At 45.6% G+C, this 22,062-nt stretch overlaps 1 protein-coding gene across 4 annotated transcripts in view; it reads right to left on the bottom strand.

Annotated features, from left to right (window-relative positions):
- MAPKAPK3 (MAPK activated protein kinase 3) overlaps window positions 1–20,420 on the bottom strand; it is a 68,124-nt gene extending 47,704 nt beyond the window's left edge. The window contains exons 1-2 of one of the 4 annotated variants that reach the window (XM_075939451.1): window positions 20,264–20,420; window positions 18,640–18,986 (exon numbers count right to left, since the gene is read on the bottom strand). In XM_075939451.1, the coding sequence (XP_075795566.1) occupies window positions 18,640–18,864 (225 nt within the window). In that variant the 5' untranslated portion in view covers window positions 18,865–18,986; window positions 20,264–20,420. The other 3 variants (XM_075939452.1, XM_075939455.1, XM_075939454.1) reach the window with 3 other exon arrangements.
- Between the last annotated feature and the right edge of the window lie 1,642 nt (window positions 20,421–22,062).

The following is a 22,062-nucleotide window of genomic DNA, read 5'->3' as shown; positions in this document are numbered from 1 at the left end:
AAAACCAAAAGACCCTCCTGGAGCTGGAAGGTTTTTGTCAATGGAAATGTCAGTTTTTCACAACAAACGTCATGTTGCAACGTGAACCTTCTTTTCCTCGACAAAAGCTGCCAGTGCAGAGAAAGCCTCAGAATACTCCAATGCAGGATGCTACACTAACCTGAGAAGGCAGAAATTAGTGTCTTAATTCACTGCTTGTAGTTTCCCCAGACCTGTAACAGAAGCTCCGTGTAGCTCAAAATCTTGTGTATCATCCACAGAAGTTGGTTCAATAAAAGATATTGCCTCCCCTACCTTGTCTCTTTGATTTTCAGGTTCCTACTGAGAAGCAGAGATGGGGTGAAACAGCCATAGGGCAGAACATACACAGTGTTATGGTTTTGTTACAAAATAGATACACTGAATGTCCCCAAAGGTTTGAATTAAAACAGCTTACTGCAACAAACAAACAAAGAGCAAACCAAACACACACAGTTCCCCTCAATCCTTCCAACACTGACAACATCCGCATTTGGAGATCGCAGCACTCGGTACCATTAAATGTGCAAAAACTGACATGTGAGAAACAATACACTCAGCACTCTCACATCCTATTGTTAATGGACTATTCTCACATTACATAGTACTTCTTTTCTAGTGTCCAGTCTTGGACCACTGCTCTTTGCCAAGTCTTCATGTCCTTCCTCAAACTTCTCCTATGCTCTCCACTCCACATTACAGGATACATGCAATTTCCTGGCAAATATATAAAAATCTAGTCAATTAGCCCGTCATAAGATGGGATTTTCAGGTCTCTCCTCCACGTCGGTCTTCTCTCCTGAGCCTCCGGTCTCTCTCTCTCTCTCTCTCCTCTTCCTCCTGCCTCCCTCTCTCTCTCTCAGCTCTTCTCCGCCTCCTGCCTCTCTCTCTCTGTCTCTTTCTTTCTCTTCTCCTCCCTCTTCTGCCTCTCACTGGGGGACCGCGGAGCCCAAACAGCCGTTTGGGGTCTGTGCTCCCCGTGCTGCATGGGGAGTGCGGCGCCCAAACGGTCGCTTGTGCCGCTTGCTCCCACGCGGTGGCCCGGCTGAGTGGCACAAGAAGTCAGCCGAGCGCCACTGTGGAAGGCGAAGGGGGGCAAGGCAGTGATATTCACAGTCAGGGTGTGGGGCCAGGAGCTGCTGTCATGCCACACGTCACTGACCCACCCCCCTTCGCCTCCCGCCGTGCACCGCTCAGCCGGGCCGCCACAGGGGAGCAAGCAGAGCAAGCGGCCATTTGGGCTCCCCCGCAGCGGCCCGGCTGAGTGACGCAGAAGTCAACCGAGCGCCACTGCAGGAGGTGAAGGACGTGACTCAGGCAACAGCGCCGCCTAGAGGCAACAGCCAGCATTTCAACGTTACAGAGTCACAGACATTGGGCTACTATATATATGATTATTTTAAAAAATGATTGAACACTATAAAATGATGAACCCAAATTACCTAGTGCAGTTCTAGAGAGACTAGCAAAGCAGTGCCTTTTATTGGACCAACCTCTATTGCAGAGGTGGGGAACCTAAGAGCCAGGGGCCAGAAACAGCCCCAGCTTGTCTTAATCCACCCCCGAGGCTCAGGGCTCCTCCCAGCATTGGAGCACACAAAATCTACTAGCCTGGGCCCCCCACGCTCTGGTGTGCAAGGGAAATGTGGGGAGTCTTTCTCCTTCTCAGTCTGGGGACACATCTGTAAGGGTGTGGGTGTTTGTTTCTTTTTTTTTGCTTGTCACTTGTGTGCGACCCCCAACTGAATTTTCTCTGTGTCATGATCATGAGGGTTAGCCAGCAGCCTGTGGCCTACGGGGTTAACTATACCTAAGTCAGGTAGAGTTAGCCAATAGGAATGTAGGTAGGAATCTCAAACCAGGACAGAGGAATTTTTGGGTTTCCCGCCTTGGTCCTGAGAGCGTTCCCTCCAGCTGCTGAGGGAGACAGATATGTCTCTCTCTCCCCAAAAAATAATTCTTCACTTTCTGTAAGTAGGGTAAAATTTAGATAAACCCATTAGGTTTTATTATTTTTTGGTTTGGGAAATGGGAACTGATGTTTTGGCTTTCTTTTGTAGGTAAGTTCTAGGCCCATTGAGTTTCTCCATGAGTATTTTATTGGTTACTTTTCCATCTAGTCATTATGCTTGCAACAGGAATATTGTGGTGATAATAAAAGTTTTCTCTGTTCTTTTTATTAACCTGGTATTGGTTAATGGTTGTGTCCTGGTTTGTACTTTAGGGCTGAGATTTCCCAAGTGATCTCTGCCCTGATTTTTCACATCAATACTTGGGTGGTGGCAGCGGAGATTTTATCCCCCAAAATCTGGGGTTTTAAGATGGGGGGGGGAGTTTTATACCAAAGCCTGGTAATAAGGGTTTAGGGTACGTTTGCGGGCCCCAACTTCTGCATTTATCGAGCCTGAGTGGGGAAGGAGCCATAACAGACCCAAAAAAGGTTCCCCGCCCCTGCTCTATTGGAAGACTTGTCTCACCAGACATACACAGCTCGTGACTAACATGGCCACAACTACATTAGTACAACATTGTCACACATCTCAGGGGACGGGAGAGTAGAAGTTGGGGAGATTTTTGTTAAACAAGAGATTTTGATAATGCATCACTGGAAATTTTATTGAACCTGCTACAACTCTGAGCATTTTCGCCATGTTCTTTCTGTGTGAGAATTGGCTTTTGTATAACACTGAAACTGTTTTTGCTGCCCACAACCCGCCACACCAATGATTCAGACAGTTGGGAGGTGAGAAAGGTTCAGTTAATTTCTCTTTTACGCCTTTTATCAATCTTACTATAGATTTTAGAAATGTGCATCTATCTGTCTGTCCATCTGTGAGTTTGTTTTTCAAGAACTCCTCAAACTGTAAGAGCTAAGACCACCAAATTTGGTATGCATCTACCTCTTACCATAACTTAAAACAAGGCAAGGGTTTGCTTGTGCCAGGAGAATGGGATGTGCCTAAAAACTGATTGTTTCTCATAAAAAAGAAAGGGAGGAGTCTGGTAGGAGACACAATTATATTCCAGAATGATCGTGGGGGTAGGACGGGGAAAGGGCCAAAGATGAGGACTGAGACAGTTAGAACAACGATTTAAATGAAGAAAAACAAACCTGATTTCAGTTAAGGCCCCCAACAATGCCACGTAAACCTTCTAGTAATTAATATTATTGTTTTCTTCCCCACCCTATTGCAGCAAGAAGTTAATATTTTCTGATCTTCAGTGTAACACCTATTTTTGAATATCAATAGGCATGCAGCCACAGTACAAGTCAAGGCAGTTACAGCCACCAGCCAAAATAAAAGGTGTGCCTGATGATCAGGATTTCTGAAATGCAGTTGTCTTACAAGTACCTCCAAGTAACTCATTCTCCCCCGCCTCATCTTCAAACGGCCTTTAATCACAAGCATTACCGCAACAAGAGAAAGTTATTACACAGCTGAAATATTATTCCACTCGGTGACAATCCTTCCCCAGCTCACTCACTCTCTGTCCATCTCTCTGTTGCTGGAAATCCTGCTGATTTCCCAATACTGTAAAGTGAAGAACTTAAAGAGACCCAAACCACTTAACCCTACCACAGGTATATCTTGTGAAACAACAAATTCCAGCTTAGCACATGCAAAATAATGCACCGATATTCCTTTTTGCTACACAGTTACTTGGAATAGCATCCTTGTGTGCAGTCGGATTTTACCATATATTTGAAACATATCTATAAATACTTTAAACCAGCTTATTTCCACTCCATTTCAAACTCCTGGTTAAATGTAATTTTAATAGTGCCTACCCAATTGTAGCTTTTTTCTTTTTATTAAAGACATCTACCCAGGGAGCTATTCTGTAATAGCTGATGTGCTTTAAATTCACTTCCTACTTTACCCTGGAATAGCTTCTCTCTATGGACAAGATCTTACACTTGCAGAACTTGATGCATAAGCACTTACAAAATCAGGGCCTAGCTACTTCTTTCTCCTTGGCTAGCAGAACGCTCTACTGGCACAGGCGCTATATTTGGAAGTAGGAAAAGGGAGAGAATCAGCAGTTCCCTGAGGCATGGGTTCTGTCACCACATGTTAGCACGAGGCCTTACACAGCACTTGGTTAGTTTCAACACATGACATTTCATTGAGGTTCATAAACCTGACCCAGTCCCTTTTAAAATCCTGACAGCATTGATCTCTCTGACTTATTGGAGCAGAGAATTCCACTAAATATTAATACATTAACCTACTGTTTAAGGATAGGATTTTCCAAGGGGCCTAAGGGGTTAGGAGTCCCAGTCCTATCCTTAGACTCCTTTGAAAATCCAATGCCCTTTAAGTTCTTTGAGTGTCCTCTTGGTCTCCTATTACAGCACAAGGTGAAGGGATAGATCATTTTTCACACTACCTTCCTACAAGGGCTATGAGCTAAAGCGCAAGAGGACAGCATGTCCGTGTGGCATGTTAGTTAGAAACACAAACCGAGTGCTGCAGGTTCTGTACGTAGGCAAGAGCTTTTGGGTTCACAGAAACTTTATTTTAAACACACAACAGCAGTATCCTTGAGATTAGAGGGTCTGAAAGAACAGGGACGCTTCAGAGTATCAAGCCAATGTCAAGCCCCTGTCACCCTCCTAAGTGTCAAAGTTTGATTGTAAATTGATTGGAAAGGGAAGAGGAGAACAAAATAAAAGGCTTTTACTCCTCATAAAGACAATGGAGACCTTGTACTGTAGTGTGGCTCCAGCAGGGGCTTCTACTGTGGAGAGGCAGCTGAGCCAGAGAAACCCCCCTTCCTCCACCTTCAAGCAATGACATCTTTGATGTTAACAACTCTGTTGCTGTAGCAACCAGACTGCTTTTGACAAAGCCACATTGACTGAAAGCAACATGTGCAAAACCAGAATCCTTATAAAGCCCTGAGAGAAATGCATCCTTACAAAAAAATATTAGGATTTTAAGTTTTTGGTAAAAACAAACAAACCCCCCAAACACACACACAGACTTGCAAACGAGGAGTACATTTTGATCGCTGGGGTTATACTGGGCACTAAACCATGTGAGACTGTGAACAGGGTTTTATGTATCCCACAACAGTAATATCCATTCTTTCATCTACCTTAGAGAGATCCTAGACTTTCATGCAATATGCATAGCACAGTGTGCAAAAAGACACTAGCAGTTCACCATCCAGGCTTTTCCTTCTATAATCTCCCTCAAAAATAGTTATTTAATTGAGAAACAATAACGGTTATAAGTCACTTTTCCTACTCGTGATAATAGAGACATTGAATAGAAGGAGCATCACAGATAGTTCAAAACCAAGCAAATTTCTCTCACCTACCAAAGTCTTGCTATAAAAAAAAATTCAATGGAGAGCAGGCAAAGGGTACCATTCTAGCTACTCTTTGGCTTCCAAACATGGGGATCCCAAGTGTGCATATGTTAATGGTGCAGTCCAACAGAATTCTGCACTTCTCAATTCCACTCCTGAAACAGGCATAATAAATCAGTCTCGGTAGCTAACTGAAATCCCATGAGCAGCTCATAGGCCTGTTACTTAACCATTAGCACACTCAAAACAAGACTTGAAAAGAAAGAATGTGTTTGGGAAAAGGTCTATGGAGAAAAGCCAGATCTGGAAATGATAACAGGTGAGATCCGAGCACAGCCTCCATGCCCGGCTCGTTAGGTGCATGAAACGACATTTAAAAGATGAAACATTCGGACTATTTCATCAAGAGTCTGGCATCATTACAGTTGTTTTGGAATAAAATTAATGTTGCACATTTTGTGTTTGCTCTTTCTCTGGAGGAAGTTTTCAAACGTCTCAGCGTGAAATGCCATATTGTAAAGATTCCGGGAATAGGAAGCCCAAAGCTGATTAGCAGGCTGAACTAGGATTCTTTCCTCCTTTCATTTTTGAGGTATTAAAATGCAAGAGAGTTATAGCTTAATCTCATTTACAGAGCTTTGAATCATCTTAAATACTTAGGAAGGCTGTGTAAAAGAACTACCATCCAGACAATTTGTACACTCTAATCCAGATAGGCTGCTGGTTCCATTGGTTAGGGGAGAGAGAGAAACATTCTCACGGTTTTCCAGTAAAATAGGTCATCTGCTCTAGTCCCATCACTGGACACAGCTACCGGACACATTGCTGTTCAAGAAGGTTTCCATGTGGATTCTTACAGTATTAAAAAAGCATGAAGTGGTTCAAGAAACGCTTATTGTGGAAATAAGGACTGCTAAACAGTACACTGGTACATTACACAAGGCCCTAAACAGTTTAGCTTTTTAAATTAAATACATCTTTAAGTCAGGAAAGGAATGTAGCTATTATCCCATAATATGGAACAATAAAAATTTCATGCAAAAATGTCAGTTTTTCAACAGAAGCTTCAGGGGGTAGCTGAGTTAGTCTGCACAGGATAAACTTAAAACACAACAAATGGTCTGCTAATACTTTATAAACTAACAAAACATATAGATGGTATCATGAGCTTTTGTGGGCACAGCCCACTTCTTCAGACGACCAGACCATGAGTGAAATGTACTTTACAATGGGGATGTAACCGTTTAAACACCAGTTTATCAGCTTCTGTTATGGTTAATGCCGACTCTCTGGGCTCCTGAGAAAATGGGTGCACTGATGGCTATGCAGTACAGAGCTTACATGTAAGCTTTATACGGCAGACCCTGCAGCCCATTTTTAAAGGATTTTTTACATCCCTATTTTACACAGTATTCTAGAATGGAGTGTTGTATAGATGTGAACTGTTCAATAATCAACGTATAATTTACATCTGCTTTAAATGGGTTCACTTAAGATACAATTGAAATGTTAATATGAAACATTCTGTGGATACTAAGCACTTTTATTTATTAAATGCCTTGGGTGCATGTTGGCATAGGGTCCCGATTACTGTAGAACAGGCATGTCCAAAGTCCGGCCCGCGGGCCAAATGCGGCCCGCGGTCGGATTTAATACGGCCCCCCACTTCTCCCAGCTCCCCGGTGCTTTTTTCAACTGGCGCGCGCAGCGCGCTGCTTCGGGCTGCCGCCGCCGTGGTCCCAGACCCTGCCCCTGCACTCCGCTTTGGGGCTGAGAGTGCGGGGACAGCCCCCGCTTCCTCCCCCTCTCCTGGCTCCCCGGCGCTCCTCTGAACTGGCGCCGCTTCCGGCCGCGCCGCCGCCATCCATGGCGGCCGCTGCGGTCCTAAAGTCTGCCCTGTAGGGCACGTCCACAGCCCCGCTCTCCCGCTTGGCTGCGGGTTCGCCCTGCCCCCGGGCCGCCGTGAGGACAGCGTGCCCTGCGCTCTCCGCCCGCCTCTGACCCTGCAGGCCCTCTACCTTGGGGCTGAGAGTGCAGGGACGGACTCCACAGCTGCTGAGATCAGGGATGGACTCCGCAGCTGCTCAATCTCAGTCTCTGTGATTGGCCCTGTGCACTGTCAGCTTTCTGGCGGGCTCAGGCACGTGGAGCTGCGAACACGCCGGAGGTCATCATTAGACACTTTGCCACAAACAGCCACAAAGGCAAGAGAATTCTTGTTGGGCAGTGTATTAGTGCAGTGTATTACTTGGGCAGTGTATTAAACCTCTGGCACTACGCTCACATGATCCCTTCCCCTTCTGGTCAATTTAAAAAAATGGCAACTGTAAATAAGAGAAGGAAAGTTGACAGTGAGGGCCGCCGCTTCCAGGACAGGTGGAAAGTGGAATATTTCTTCACTGAAATACAGAATCACTGTGTTTGTCTGATATGCCAAGAGACTGTGGCTGTTTATAAGGAATTTAATGTCAAGAGACACTACCAGTCGAGACATAGCACATACAACAAGCTTACAGGGCACGACCGCAGTGAAAAGTTGAAGCAACTTGAAACTGTTTTAATGTCACAACAGAAATTTTTCATAAGAGCCGGTGAGTCAAATAAAAATGCCACAAGGGCAAGCTATGAGGTGGCAACGTTAATTGCTAAAAATTGCAAATCTTTTGCTGAGGGTGACTTTATCAAAGAATGCGTTATGAAAATGGTTGAGAATATCTGTCCCGAGAAGAAGCAAGAGTTTGCCAACATTTGCCTGGCTCGTAACACTGTAGCACGGAGAATTGAAGAGATTTCATCAGATATTAAGAGACAGTTGACATCCAAAGGAGTGGATTTTGACTTCTTTTCAATAGCCTGTGATGAAAGCACGGACCTATCTGACACAGCTCAGTTGCTGATTTTTATGAGAGGGGTGGATGATGAAATGAATGTGACTGAAGAGCTACTTGACCTCCAGAGCCTTACGGACCAAACAAGAGGAAAAGATTTATTTGTTTCTGTTAGTTCCGCCATAGATGACATGAAACTGCCTTGGAACAAAGTTACTGGGATTATTACTGATGGGGCACCTGCCATGGTTGGTGAACGAAGTGGATTATCAACCCTAATCTGTAACAAGGTGATCGAAGAAGGAGGCAAAGCTATTAAACTCCATTGTATCAGTCATCAACAAGTTCTCTGTGCTAAACATCTCAAATATGATCATGTTATGAAACCGGTGCTAAAGACTATTAATTTTATTCGCTCTAAAGCCCTGTGCCACCGCCAGTTTAAACAGTTTCTACTGGACATCCAGGCTGAATACGAAGATGTTTTATATCACAACGATGTAAGATGGCTCAGTCGGGGGTCTGCACTGCAGCGTTTCTACTCTCTCAGAAAGGAAATCGGAGAATTCTTGGAAACAAAGGGACAACCAATGCGAGAACTATCTGATCCTATTTGGCTGGCTGATTTGGGATTTCTAGTTGACATAACAAAGCATCTGAATGTACTGAACACGAGTCTTCAGGGGAAAGATGCAGCGGTGAACCAGCTTTATTCACACCTCAAAGCCTTTGGGACAAAGCTGCAACTTTTCATAAGGCAGTTGTCACAAACACAGCCCAATACCATACATTTTTCAGCATTGCAGGAAATAATGAACAGTTTTCCACAGGACAATATCAGTGCGCAAACGAGCAGGTATGCAGCAGACATCGCATCTCTGGCTGGGGAGTTTAAACGGCGCTTTCAGGATTTTGCAGCTATTGAAAAGGAGATCAGCCTTTTCTCCTCTCCATTCTCTGTTGACCCCGATGATGCTCCAGATCAGCTGCAGCTCGAGCTCATTGAGCTGCATTGTGACAGCGAGTTACGCAGTCGTCACCAACAGCTCTCTCTTGTGAACTTTTACCGCCAACTGGATAAGAGCCGGTTTCAAGAGATTCGAACATTGGCTAAGAAAATGCTGAGCTTGTTTGGCTCAACATATATGTGTGAGAATACATTCTCTGCTATGAACTTTAACAAGAACCGCGTGAGGACAAGACTAAGTGACTCTCACCTGCGTGACATTTTGCGCATCAAAACCACTGCCTTTGAACCAGACCTAGCCTATGTGCTGCAGTCCAGATCTCAGTTTCACCCTTCACATTAGTGTAGGCAAGTTTTTTTTTCAATTGAGATGAATACATTGTAAAATCTCAGTTAATGTCAGTTGGTCTAAATCAGTTATAAATATATTTGGACACAACATGTATAGTTGGTGTTATGTTCCTGTTCATATTTTTTTAACTTAAAAGTTGATAATATGTAATGTACTTTACAATGTTCCTGACATATATTTCAGCTTCCTGGATTTTTTTTTCATCTGGCCTTCAGATATGAAAGGCAGAGTGATTTAACACTTGTTTAGATTTGTCATCCATGTGACAAAATGAAAAGTATGCCGTTTGCAATAAACTTTGCATAACATAGTTAATTTGCATTTAATTTTAATGGTTCAAAGAATGTCAGGCAAAATGGTCGGCCCTCACGCATGTTCACTTCATCAAATCTGGCCCTCTTTGAAAAAAGTTTGGACACCCCTGCTGTAGAACATTGCTAATCTGTGTTCCCTTACACTTTAACACAGGAAAATCGGGGGTCTCACCCCATTCTTCGGGGGGGCAGAGATTTAATAGCAGAGGAGGCCTGGAGCCAAACTCACACACACACACATCACCCAGGGCCCAGCGAAGTCTGTCACCAGCACTGACTATGAAGAAGAAACATGAGCCTTGACATTCAGAGGAGGATCTGATTTTCCTTAAATTGCAGAAGGCTAGACGTTGCAATTCAGGCATCCCTCTTCTGCATTAACAGAACTAACTGGGTGCTTACATTAGAGCCAATATGCAAAATCCAGTTATCAGTAACTAGACGCCTAATGTAAATTAATGAGGTTCTACTGTCATCTATACCTAGAACAAAGCTCTCTTAGGTCTGCTGGACAGACAGACAAACATGGCGAGATTGGAATCATTAACAGTTTTTCAAATCTACTTGAAGCCACAGGAACACACCCTGATCTTCCGAAGCTTTGTTACGACTCATGTCTAGCTGAAATTTGGTTCAGCTTGCTGGCACACTGGAAGAGAACATAAAAGGCACAGAGGGAGCTACATTAGAGCTTGTTTTTCCACAGACACCTTAATGGTTTTACACTGCTCTGCATTTCCACTTCTCAGGCTTGACAAGTTAGCGTCCACCTGCCGTGTCATAGCCTAAAGTCGGATGTGATCCTGTTTTTATGGGGTCACCAAAGGTGGTGTTAGGCTTGCTGGGGCCTGCGGCTGAAGCCAAGGCCTGAGCCCTACCACCCAGGGCCGAGGTAGAAGCCCGAGGGCGTTCGCCCTGCATGGCGGAGCTGCAGGCCTTGCACCTGGGCTCTGGCCCTTTGTGTGAGGCAGTGGGGTTCAGGCTTTAACCCCTTCCACACAGGATGTCAACTCTCAGGTGAGGTCAAGCTTGAGTTCTCCCCTTCCTCCCTCTGCCAATGCCTGGGGTCATGTAGTAATTTTTGTTCTCAGAAGGGGGATGTGGTACAAAGAAGTTTGAGAATCCCGGCCCTACTATACACCTCTTCTGTGGTTAGCAATCAGCCCTGGCTGGCAATAAGCACAAGAGACCACTAAACTAACCAACTTATGTCCATCTGTAGAGTGCAAGTCATTTGACAAATGCCACTGATAACCCAGCCCAAACAACCAGACCACGGGATGCAGCCTAGGCCAACTGCAGACAGATAGGGGCTGAAGGATGCTGGCCTTTCCAGTAACCCGTGCTTTGCAAAAAGCTTTTTGGAACAGATAAAATAATCCACTCTCTATCCAACGAATGTTGATTTTAGGGATTTCATACATGTTCTGGACCTGGCATCTAGGAACAAAGTTCAGGGTTCTAGTCTCACACAATCCATATTTCAGAGTCTGTTCCAGTTCAAGTGGAATCTTCCTGTAATGCATTTGTTACACTGAGCATCTGCCTTTTCCCACATCCCGTTACCTCTGTGATGCTGGAGCTTGTTACATGTAATCATTTGTGATAATGATTCTGGGCGTCCTGTACTAATACAACTGACTGAAGTAAACAGATAGCAAGGGCTTTTTTTGTTTGTTTGTTTGTTTGTTTGTTTTTAAAAGCTGAGATAAGATGAACTGTCCTGTAGTTTGAAGTCCTAGAGCTCCACCTACAAAACATAATCACTCTTACACGCTTTACAAAATTCCAACTCTGATCGTTATATTTTGATTCCCCAAATTCCCCTGCAGTTTCAGTATGACACCGTTCTTATTTCCTGTCTGAATTACTGCATAGTGCTGTTTTGCACTGTTAGGCAGTTAAAATTCTTTACTTTAGAGGGTGACTTTAATGGAAAGAGAATCAATACCAACTTTATCAATCAGGAAACTTTATAACATTTCTTGTTCTGTATCTAATCTCAGCTGAAAATCACTACCACATTCTTCAAGAAACTAAGGTATTGATTCTTCACAGGAAAATGGCAATGATACTCAATCATAATGGTTGTCTGCATCTGCCTTTTGAAAATGTTCATTCGCTGACTTGCTCTCGGTCATGGAAATCGCACATTATTTGCACTCTGTAAATGCTCTTGTATGAACTTTGTATTCTCTTTCTCAAACTAATTAACTTGTCAAGTAATAAAAAAGGCACATAAGAAAGCAAAGACTACCTGCAACACAGGTAAGTTTACTGTTTGGTTTCCTGATGCTGAGCTGTTCTGATGTGGATTCAAGGCCTACTTTCTCAGGGTATCTGGCTATAAGCTTATAGAGAGCCATAAACGAGAACATTTTCTGGCTGCTGGAAAAGTTAAGACCCAGTTTAGTGATTAGCCATTGTTTGCATTAGGCTAGCAGGTGAGAGAGAGCAGGTACATTCATGGACCCAACTCATGTTGCCCCAACCAAGAAGATGAGATTGTTTGCATGTATTGTGTATGTGCGGAGGGGGTGCATGTGCACAAAGAAAGACGGTCACAGGAAGCCACTCTATGCCATTTCAATCCTCTTTTGTAGTGTAACAAAAAGTTCAAACCAATACATTTGACCTTTTTGGAAATCTCAGCAGCACTATCCCTGTTCTCCCTGCCACTAGGTCCAGACTAGCTCATAAGGAAAGTGATCCAGGGATCAGTAAAGAGATGAGATGTGTCTTCCTTACTTGTCAGATTGATGGGAGCCATCTATCTAGCAGGGTCAATTTATTGCCTCTAGTATAGAGGAGATATATTGACTGCTGAGCGCTCTCCCACCAACTCCAGTAAGGGGGAATCAGCAGGAGAGTGTTAGCTGTCAACTTACAGCAACAAGGATACCACAGTAAGTAGATCTAAATACATCGACTTCACCTACATGATTCACGTACTTAGATCGACGGCCCACTGACACCCAGATGCTGACTAATATAAAAGTTTCCCACTCACTAGGACACAGTGAGACCCAGCGACAAAAGGAAAGATGAGGCTCTCTCCTGCTGATGTAATCCCTGCACAGCCACGCCCAGTCTGTGGACAGCTGTTTTCTCCCTTCACACAGTGCTTGGTTCCAAAACAAAAGGCAGCAGTGCTCCAAGGATCTGATAGACCAGCTTCTCATCCACTAGCAGCTGCTCATTCCAACCCTGGAACTGAGTGAGCCTTGTGCAAGCAGAGAAGCCTTCTCACTTTTTCTGATCCAGAGCCTCCATCCTATAAACCCAAATCACATCAACCCCAGTTCACCAGAGCTTTGTGGGATATTGTGAGTCGTGGGATGATTTTTTTTTTTACCATTTTCCGAGTCTCGTTCCACAGAAGAAAAAAGAAGCATTGAGAACCACTGGCCTTTTTCAAGAACACAAGTTTCATCATGTTTATCATAGAATCATAGAGCTGGAAGAGACCTCAGGAGGTCATCAAGTCCAGCCCCCTACCCACGACAGGACCAATCCCAACTAAATCAACCCAGCCAGGGCTTTGTCAAGCCAAGACTTAAAAACCTCTAGGGATGGAGATTCCACCCCCTCCCTAGGCAACCCATTCCAGTGCATCTTTGGCCCAGGCAGAAAGCTGGCCCAGATTCCTTTATCCCAATAAGCAGGGGGCATAACAGAAGAGTTTTCAGGCCAACTGTAATGTTGTAATGAGGAGAAGGGAAGTTTCAGTACTTTCTCCAATTCTAGCTCCAAAGGGAAGCAGAACTCTGACGAATGCAGTCAGGATATATAAGGGCAAAAATGCTCATGACATCACCCAAAGTATGGAAATGAAGCTGCCTACCTAGAAGAAAAATAGCTGGATGGACTACTCAGAGTTGCCTTCTGGAAGGCCACTTTCCTGTAGACCAGTGTTTCTCCAAAGGGGTCACAGGCCTGCTTTGGGAAAGCCGCTAGCAGGCCTATACTGCTTTGTTTACCTAAAGGCTCTGTAGCCATGGAGCCTCATGGCTCCCATTGGCGCCAGTTTGCTGTTTCTAGCTGAAGGGAGCCGCAGGAAGCAGTGTGACACAGGACACTGCTTCCTGCAGCTCTCCTTGGCTGGAAATGGCAAACCAGAGCCAATGGAAGTAACGAGGCTCCGTGGCTATGGAGCCTTTAGGTAAACGAAGTGGCGTGGGCCTGCAGTCCACTTTGAGAAACACTGCTGTAGACGAAGGGGCCAACAGTCTTTCCAGGTTCCTGGACAAGGTGTGGGCGGGGCTCTGTGCTCCCAGAAGGGGTGGGGCCTCAACTGGAAAGGGAAGGGCTGGGCGGACAGTTTCAGCTCCACACAGAGCATGTCACACGGTGCTCCAGTGGAGATTTAAGTGGCAGCAGCAGTGTCCAGAAGCCCTTTTGAATCACCAGCCCTCTCTACCCTGTCAGTGGACCTGTCTGTAGACCAGTTTGTTTACTCCTCTCTCCTTATTGTTTGGAAACGCTGCTGTACAGCCAAAGTGTCATTACACATAAGCAAGTAGCCAGATTCGCTTTTCTGAATTGGAGCAGCAGTATGTGTGGCATTTCAGTCTAATGGGAACAAAGGTGACAGCCCTTTTAAAAACTATGTAGCAAACTCTGTGCCAACTGGAATAAATGCAGCCAAATAATACTTCAGAAAAATAAGCAAAGCCACAGTTAGAGTCTCTGCAGTATCTTGGGAGGATGCCTTGTGTTTTCCCGAGCTAAAATGATTAGTGAAACTCTAACTAGCTCCAAATACAGGCATGGACTAAAGGAAACCACAGAGACCTACCCATTACAAAATGTCATGCTTGACTGACACATGGCTCTGTGGATGAATGTTTCTGCCTCTTCAAGCTCTTTTCTCTTGAATACCAGCATGAAAATTTCTTCCATTGAGTGAGCTCTGGACTGGCTTTTTTCCCTTATGAAAGAAAATCTGAAAGCAATGCCATCTGCCAACCAAGAACAGCTTTATAGGAGAGTTTGGCAGCAAAGGAAACCTACTGTTGATAATCTCTACCTTCAACAGCAAGAGGGTTTGGGTTGTTTTTTTTTTTTAATTTTCTTCAGGAGACTTGGTTACAGGGAGCAGAGATTTATGGAGGAAATGTGCGAGTGTTCCTGCACATGCACACATATAAAATACTGCATATTATATTACACACACAAATAAACCCTCAAAATGTCTCTATCACTCTTTTCAGCTTTTGGATTCCTATATAAAAAGGATGTACTACTTACACCCAAGGTAACATTTGTATTTCTCTACTTTTGACATTTACATGTCAAATAGGGATCTTTGTATAACAGCTCATCTGTACCTACTGTTTATCCCCACCACTGTAGAACAATCACATGCAGGAGGGGAATAGAAAGCAGTGATCAACTGAACCCTTGAGCCTATTTTCTTCCAAGAGGAAAACAAACTCTATACTATATAATATAGAAGCAGAGTTTCTTGACAGGACATATTTCCAGAAGGTTTTACACAGCTGTTTTTCCTGGATAGGTTGTTCTGAGAACCCGCGAGGAGCAGGAGAGGGACTTGTACTGCTTGATTCAGGATCTCTGTGAAATAATGACAACACCCTCCCTGAACATTTCCACCTCTGTAGATATCTTCAGGGTTCAATACAAGGTTGTTCTGTTCAGGCTAATTTAATCTGGTCACCAAATAAAATGAACAGGCACCAAGTTGAAAACAAACAAAAGGAGGTATTTCTTCACACCGCGCACAGAGAACCTGTGGAACCCTCTGCCAGAGGATGTTGTAAAAAACAGAACTTTAACGGATTAAAAAAAGAGCTAGATGAATTCAGGGAGGACAGGCCCATCAATGACTATAAGGCAGGATGAGTAGGAATGGTGTCCCTACCCTCTGTATGTCAGAGGCTGGGAATGGGCAACAAGATTGGGATCAGCTGATGATTCCCTGTTCTGTTCATTCCTCTGGGACACCTGTCATTGGCCACTGTCGGAGGACAGGATACTGGGCTTGATGGACCTTTGGTCAGACCCAGTATGGCCACTCTTATGTTCTTATCCATTGTGTCTGTCCTGCCTTAGTTATTTTCTCATTTGCCATTATTTGGGGAATGGCTGCACTCTGAGCCATTAGCAGTTCTATGTAATTTCATATTTAATTTTGTATGCAGCACTCAGACCCAAAGTGATGAAAACTGTACGTGAATAAGTCAGGCATCATCCCCATATCTTTACAAATATCTCATCACCTTTCTGGGTATTTCAGCAGAATAAGGCACATTCCCTGAACTGTAGGCATTGCTCTGGCACATCACAACAGGACTACAACGATACCACATAGGGATGTTAAAGATGAGTCGAATAACCGATAAGAATTTTGACTGGTCGACATCCCCCCCCCTTTATCCCCTCTATGAGATAAAGGCAGGAAGGGGTGGGGGGAAAGGATTACTTCAAAGTGGTAGTGCCACACAGTGGCATTGCCACTTTGAAGCCCCAAAGCAGCCACGTATCAGCTGTGCAGCGGATCAGCTGTGCGGCAGCTGCCCCTTTGAAACGCCACCTCTGCACATTTCAAAGGGGCAGCTGCTGTGGAGCCCAGGGTCAGCTGGGGAGTCCACAGCTGACCCCGGGCTCCTAGTGGCATGCAGTGTAGCATTACAGTCCCCCGCTGACCCTGGGCTCCATGGCTTTGAAATGCACAAGAGCCTCTGCTGGGGACTCTTGTGCATTTCAAAGTAGGCATGCCACCAGCAGCCCGGAGCAAGCGGGACTTCCCACTGGCCCTGGGCTGTATGCGGAGTTCTGCATGCCTCCTTTGAAATGTACAAGAGCCCCAGGAAGGCTGTGGAAGTGCCTATTGACGAGTCAATTAACCGCATTTTAATATCCTTAATACCAGGTACATCAGACGAATATAGTTTACTGGGGGGGGAGAGGTAAGGATGGGTGAAGTTTCTGTGTCTCCTAGGTATGTTAGCACTGAAAGAGTTAACTGATTTTTCAGTACCATTTTTGCTTACAGGGAGCCTCTAAATCAGGTTTCTCAGATCCGTTCCTCTGTCGTTAGTTCTTCCTGCTCTTTAGGCAAATGGAAGCCTGTTAAAAGCACATAATCTTTAATTTCTGACATTCTTCCCTGTAGTTTCATCAGTATTGAGCTAGTAGTTTAAAATTACATCTAAGGTACAGTTTATGATGACGCCACAACCACTGAATTTGCTTTGAAATTCTTCTGTTCCCACAGAGCCATGCACTAAAAAGTAAGCTCACGTTTAAAAAAAAGCTTCACTCTTAAGAGCGGCAACAAAAACCTTGAAAAGGTGAACCAAGTATAAACAAAGATAGGGAGGCCTGAGTTTGCAGATGCTCTGAAACAGCTTTGAATGTTAATTGTTCCCCTCATTTTAATGGGTTAAATCTGAAAATTATATAAGTTAATTATTAACTAATTCACTAAGTCACAGCTACAGCTACGCTGCGTAATTCACTGCTGGTCATTTTAATCAGAAATAACAAGTTAATGAACTTATCCTATAATCTCAAACACCCTCCTATGCCAGTCTCTGTGCCAGAAGCTTCAATGTTCCCCCATCTGCCTTCCAAAACCTGCAGCTCCATCCTAACAAACGTCTCCAGTTCCATTATGCATTGATAATACAGAACTCAGCAGGACAGCAAATTAGTCTCCATGTTGTTCTGCGGCCATACTTCTGTACAAATAGTACTGTATGTTTTCATTTTAATCAATTAAATGTCTCTTTCTTAAAATGTAAATGAAACTGTCCAGGATTTCTGTTCTCCTACCCCAGCGTACTACAGAATGCAAGAACCATGTTGTAAAATTCAGGTCCAACTTGCTAGAGTCAAGGCCTTGCCCATACTTTGACAAGTCATCCAGATTAGTCTCACTCTCTGCCAATTCATTCAGAGTTTAAGGGTGAAGATGGAAAAAGATATCTGGAGACTTCTAAATCTTCACATTATCCCAATTAATGCAAAAGAAACAGTATTAAGCTCTGAGGAAGTTCACACGATTTTGTTGCTTCAGCCTGTTTACAGACTCAGTGAGACAATTGTCTTGGAAGATTAACCCTAAAAGTGACAAACTTAAATCTGTAATTTAAAAAAGAAAGCTTAAATACGGCACATACTCATAGATAAGCCCAACACTCTCATGTGCCTGTTTCCTGCTCTATTTATCTAAACAACACATATTACAGTCACTAATATATTTTCACCACTGGTAAATGGGTAAACACATTTGTCCAACCCTGATATCTCTGATATGTTATCATATGCTCTGCTCTTCTGGAAGTAAATACAAAAAGGGAATTATTCACTTACCCTGCTGTTTGTATTTAGCAACTAGAAACACTCCCTGAAGCCATAAGAAATACTTTATAAGAAATCAAACAGGCAAATATTTGTGTTGAACGCCAGGATCCATATTGTCCCACTAGTTCTTCAAAAAACAAAAAACCAGAAGGCTGGCAATACATGTGAAGGCATCAGGCCCTTGATTCAGACCTGATTCCTGATTGTTGATTGTCTAACATCCGTATTCAAAACCTTGGCTAAACCACTCAGAGGGGAGGGCTTGGGGTTTTTCAGGCCAAGAGGAAAAGCATAGTTATATAAATGATAATTGTTACAGAAACTCACTCAGGAACAGTCTGAAAAAGATCTTTTGATTTTGTATCTACACTAGACTGACTGTCTATATATCCAAGAATCTCTAATGCATCCATCTTTGTATTACCTAGACATTAACAAAAAAGACGGCTTTCTATGGGATTTTGAATGATGACCTTTGGCCCCACAGAATACAAAGAAAAGTCTACATACCTTTAAAGCACATTTCTGCTCTGTCACCTTGTTAAAACACTCCAATACTTTGCCATTAACCCCCAAGCCTAGCACCCGTTTGGAGAGCTTGTAGTCATCTGTAACTGCATGTTTTTTTATTTCTCCCCAGATATGGACAGCTCCCCCAGGCAAGGATTTCACATTGCTCTTGTTGTCCTCCTGGCTCTCTGTCTGGGGCTTCTGCTCAACCGCACTTTGTTCCATAGCAGTGAGAAGTTAGAGGGTACAGAGGTAGACACCCGATCCTCAACAGGATTTCCCCCCAACTCAGCAGATCAAAGGAAGTGCTTCAAGGAGCCCATTTGGTTGCACTGCACCCAGTTTTCCTAAACAAAAATGCAAACAAATATTAGCAATTTACTTGACAGAATCAAATTCTGCTCCTACACAATATTCTCTCTCCTCCCTTCTTCATATTTAGACATTCAGGTTTACGAAAGACTGAAGATGGTTGTTCACTTCAGAAAAGTAACTTGGGCCTATCGGCGTTTAAAAAAAAAACACAAGGTAGCAGTCTATCCCTATTTATCTACACAGTAGCGGAGTGTGAGGCCTAAGTCATGGACCTGGACTTTGTTATGCCAGGCACGGTACAAACGTAACAAAAAGATGGCCCCTGCCCCAAGAAGCACAGACTCTCTAATAACAACGGTTTAATACAGTTGGACTTATGATCTGAATATCAGCCTTACAGCCTTGAATAAAGACTGCAAAGTTCAAAATAACCAATTGATTACTGACCTAAATTAATCTGGTTTCAAATGAGTAACTGATGCACAGACTCAGAAACAGTACAGGGTAGAGAGACAGCAGGAAGCCCTAAATAACAGGTTACCAAGCTGCCCTGCATAGGCTTAAGAAAAAGCAGAGGAAAGAGAGTGTTTCTAGGGCTACTATATTCGAACTTTCAAAAAAGAGGACACTCCTGAGAGGGAGTGTATCTGTATCAGTATCTACCAGTGTCCCTCACTGAGGAGCTACGTGGCTATCCCAACGCACTGGTCAAAAACTGAAAAACTCCCAAGGTACGGAGTTAATTGATCATCCTGGTTGACTGGCAATTCCAAAGCAAGAGAAATCTCCACTTCAAGTCAGGGGGGAGGAGAAAGCCCTCAGGTGAAAGGTCACCTGGCCACTTCAGTGCTGGGTCGGGGAAGGGGTGGGTGATATTCATGTGTACTTCATTTCACCTAAGGATTTACCTAGGTGTCCTGATGAAGAGTTCAGGGGCAGAGGATAAAACATGGGATGAGTTATGTATGTGGCCATCCTGGTGCACGATCACGGCCCTGGAGGAGAAACCCTGCAGGTGAGGGGTTACCCAGCTGCTCTACCACAGAATTCAGGGGGGCAAAGGCCACAGATGAGAAGTACATTCCTAACCCCAATTCAGCACCCAAAGCCGGGGGGGCTGTGCGGGAGAGGTGGCAATGGCTGCCTATGTGGAGACTCACAGGAGCGCGCTGCAAAGCAAGGAATCACCTGGCAAACGGCCTCAGTGGAGGCCACCTCCCTGGGGACCAGCCTGGGGGAGGGGCGGCAGGGCCCGAGAGGGGAGGGTCCAAGAGGGGCCGGTCCCAGGCGAGCTGCCCGGCGCTGTTACCTGCAGGCGCCCGGCGCAGGTGAGTGGCGGGGGCGGCGCAGGGTCCGGCGCGCTCGGTGCCCCCGCCCGGAGAAGCGGCCGCTCGCGTGAGCCCCGGCCCGGCGCGGTCCCGCCTCCTGCCACCGCCGGTCCCGCCGGAGCCACGCGGCCCAGGGGAGGGGCCGAGCACGTGCGCCGGCTGCCGGGGAGCTGCGCCGCGCGGGGGCGGCACGGCCTGGGACCAGCGGGGGGGCAATGGGGACCGGCCGGCCCTGGGGAGTGGGGGGGAGGAGGGGGACACTGGGGACCGGCCGGCCCTGGGGAGTGGGGGGGGAGGGGGACACTGGGGACCGGCCGGCCCGGGGGAGTGGGGGGGGACGGGGACACTGGGGACCGGCCGGCCCTGGGGAGTGGGGGGGGGGACACTGGGGACCGGCCGGCCCTGGGGAGTGGGGGAGGGAGGGGGACACTGGGGACCGGCCGGCCCTGGGGAGTGGGGGGGGAGGGGGACACTGGGGACCGGCCGGCCCTGGGGAGTGGGGGGGGGAGGGGGACACGGGACCGGCCGGCACTAGGGAGTGGGAGGGGAGGGGGACACTGGGGACCGGCCGGCCCTAGGGAGTGGGGGGGGGGGGCGAGGACACTGGGGACCGGCCGGCCCTGGGGAGTGAGGGGGGGACACACTGGGGACCGGCCGGCCCTGGGGAGTCAAGGGGGGGACACACTGGGGACCGGCCGGCCCTGGAGAGTGGGGGGGGAGATGCACAGTACCAGCCAGCCGAGAAGGGCGGAGCACATAGTGTATCAGCCAGCCAGGTAGGAACGGGCATGGCTGAGATACACAGGATACCAAGCAGCTGAGTGGCAATGCACCCAGTAACAACCAGGCAAGAGAGGGGGCACCATACAGGATATGAGCTGGAGAGGAGGGAGCAGGGATGCAGGCACCAGCCTCTCGACTAGGAGGCGTGCAAAGGGCATTAGTTACAGGGGCAGTGCCAGGTCAGAGAGACACAGAGCGACAAGTGGCCAGGGTGTGGGACAAGATGGGGTGGGGGATACAAGGATTATGTGTGTGTTTTAGTTGGATGAGGGGAAATGGAGAAAACAGCTTTGAGGCAAAAAGCACTGAAATGAAATCCTCCCTGGTAGAGACACAGAAACAAAGGATGAGTCAGAGGGCAGGGAAACCTCAGTACTGGGGAGTGAGGCAGGCATGACTAGTAGAGACAGTGGAATAAAAATAAAGACACACACCTACTCTAAAGTCTCCTGCCTACTGTAATATTGTACTGACAAATCTCATGAGGGTTCTGGCCTTAAAATTATTTGCCTTTTTCCCCCAGCAATTGTAATGTCAATAAATTATTGTTCACAGAATGGATAAAGCTATAATCTTCCATGGCAAGCATTATGACTCAGAATTCTCCTTTGCTTTCTTCTACAATGGGAAAGTGAGGTACCGTATTCTCTGCTACTGTAGCTCCCCCAGAGGGAATGATGGTAGAGGGTAGGGAACACACACAACTGGGGTATTTTTACCACTGTTTTCAGTAACCCAGTTCACACCAGGTCTAATCAGTATGTTCAGACAACTGTAGCAGCTCATCCATATAGGTATCCCAACATTTTCACAGCACTGTAGCTGAACTCTGCCGATATTTTTTTAAAAGTTACCCTAGAGAGAATAAGGCCCAAATGTCATGTCTGCCTGTGTACAGGAGCAGGCAATAACAAAAGAGCTATATTTCTTCCTCACTGATAAAGCCAAGGACATGTATCATGCCAACAGGCAGAATCAAACCCTGGACCTCTGTAGC

Source organism: Pelodiscus sinensis, chromosome 11 (genome assembly GCF_049634645.1).
Source record: "Pelodiscus sinensis isolate JC-2024 chromosome 11, ASM4963464v1, whole genome shotgun sequence".
Classification (NCBI taxonomy): Eukaryota; Metazoa; Chordata; order Testudines; family Trionychidae; genus Pelodiscus; species Pelodiscus sinensis.
Note: the sequence above shows the minus strand (reverse complement) of the source record. Positions and strands in the feature narration are given on the sequence as shown.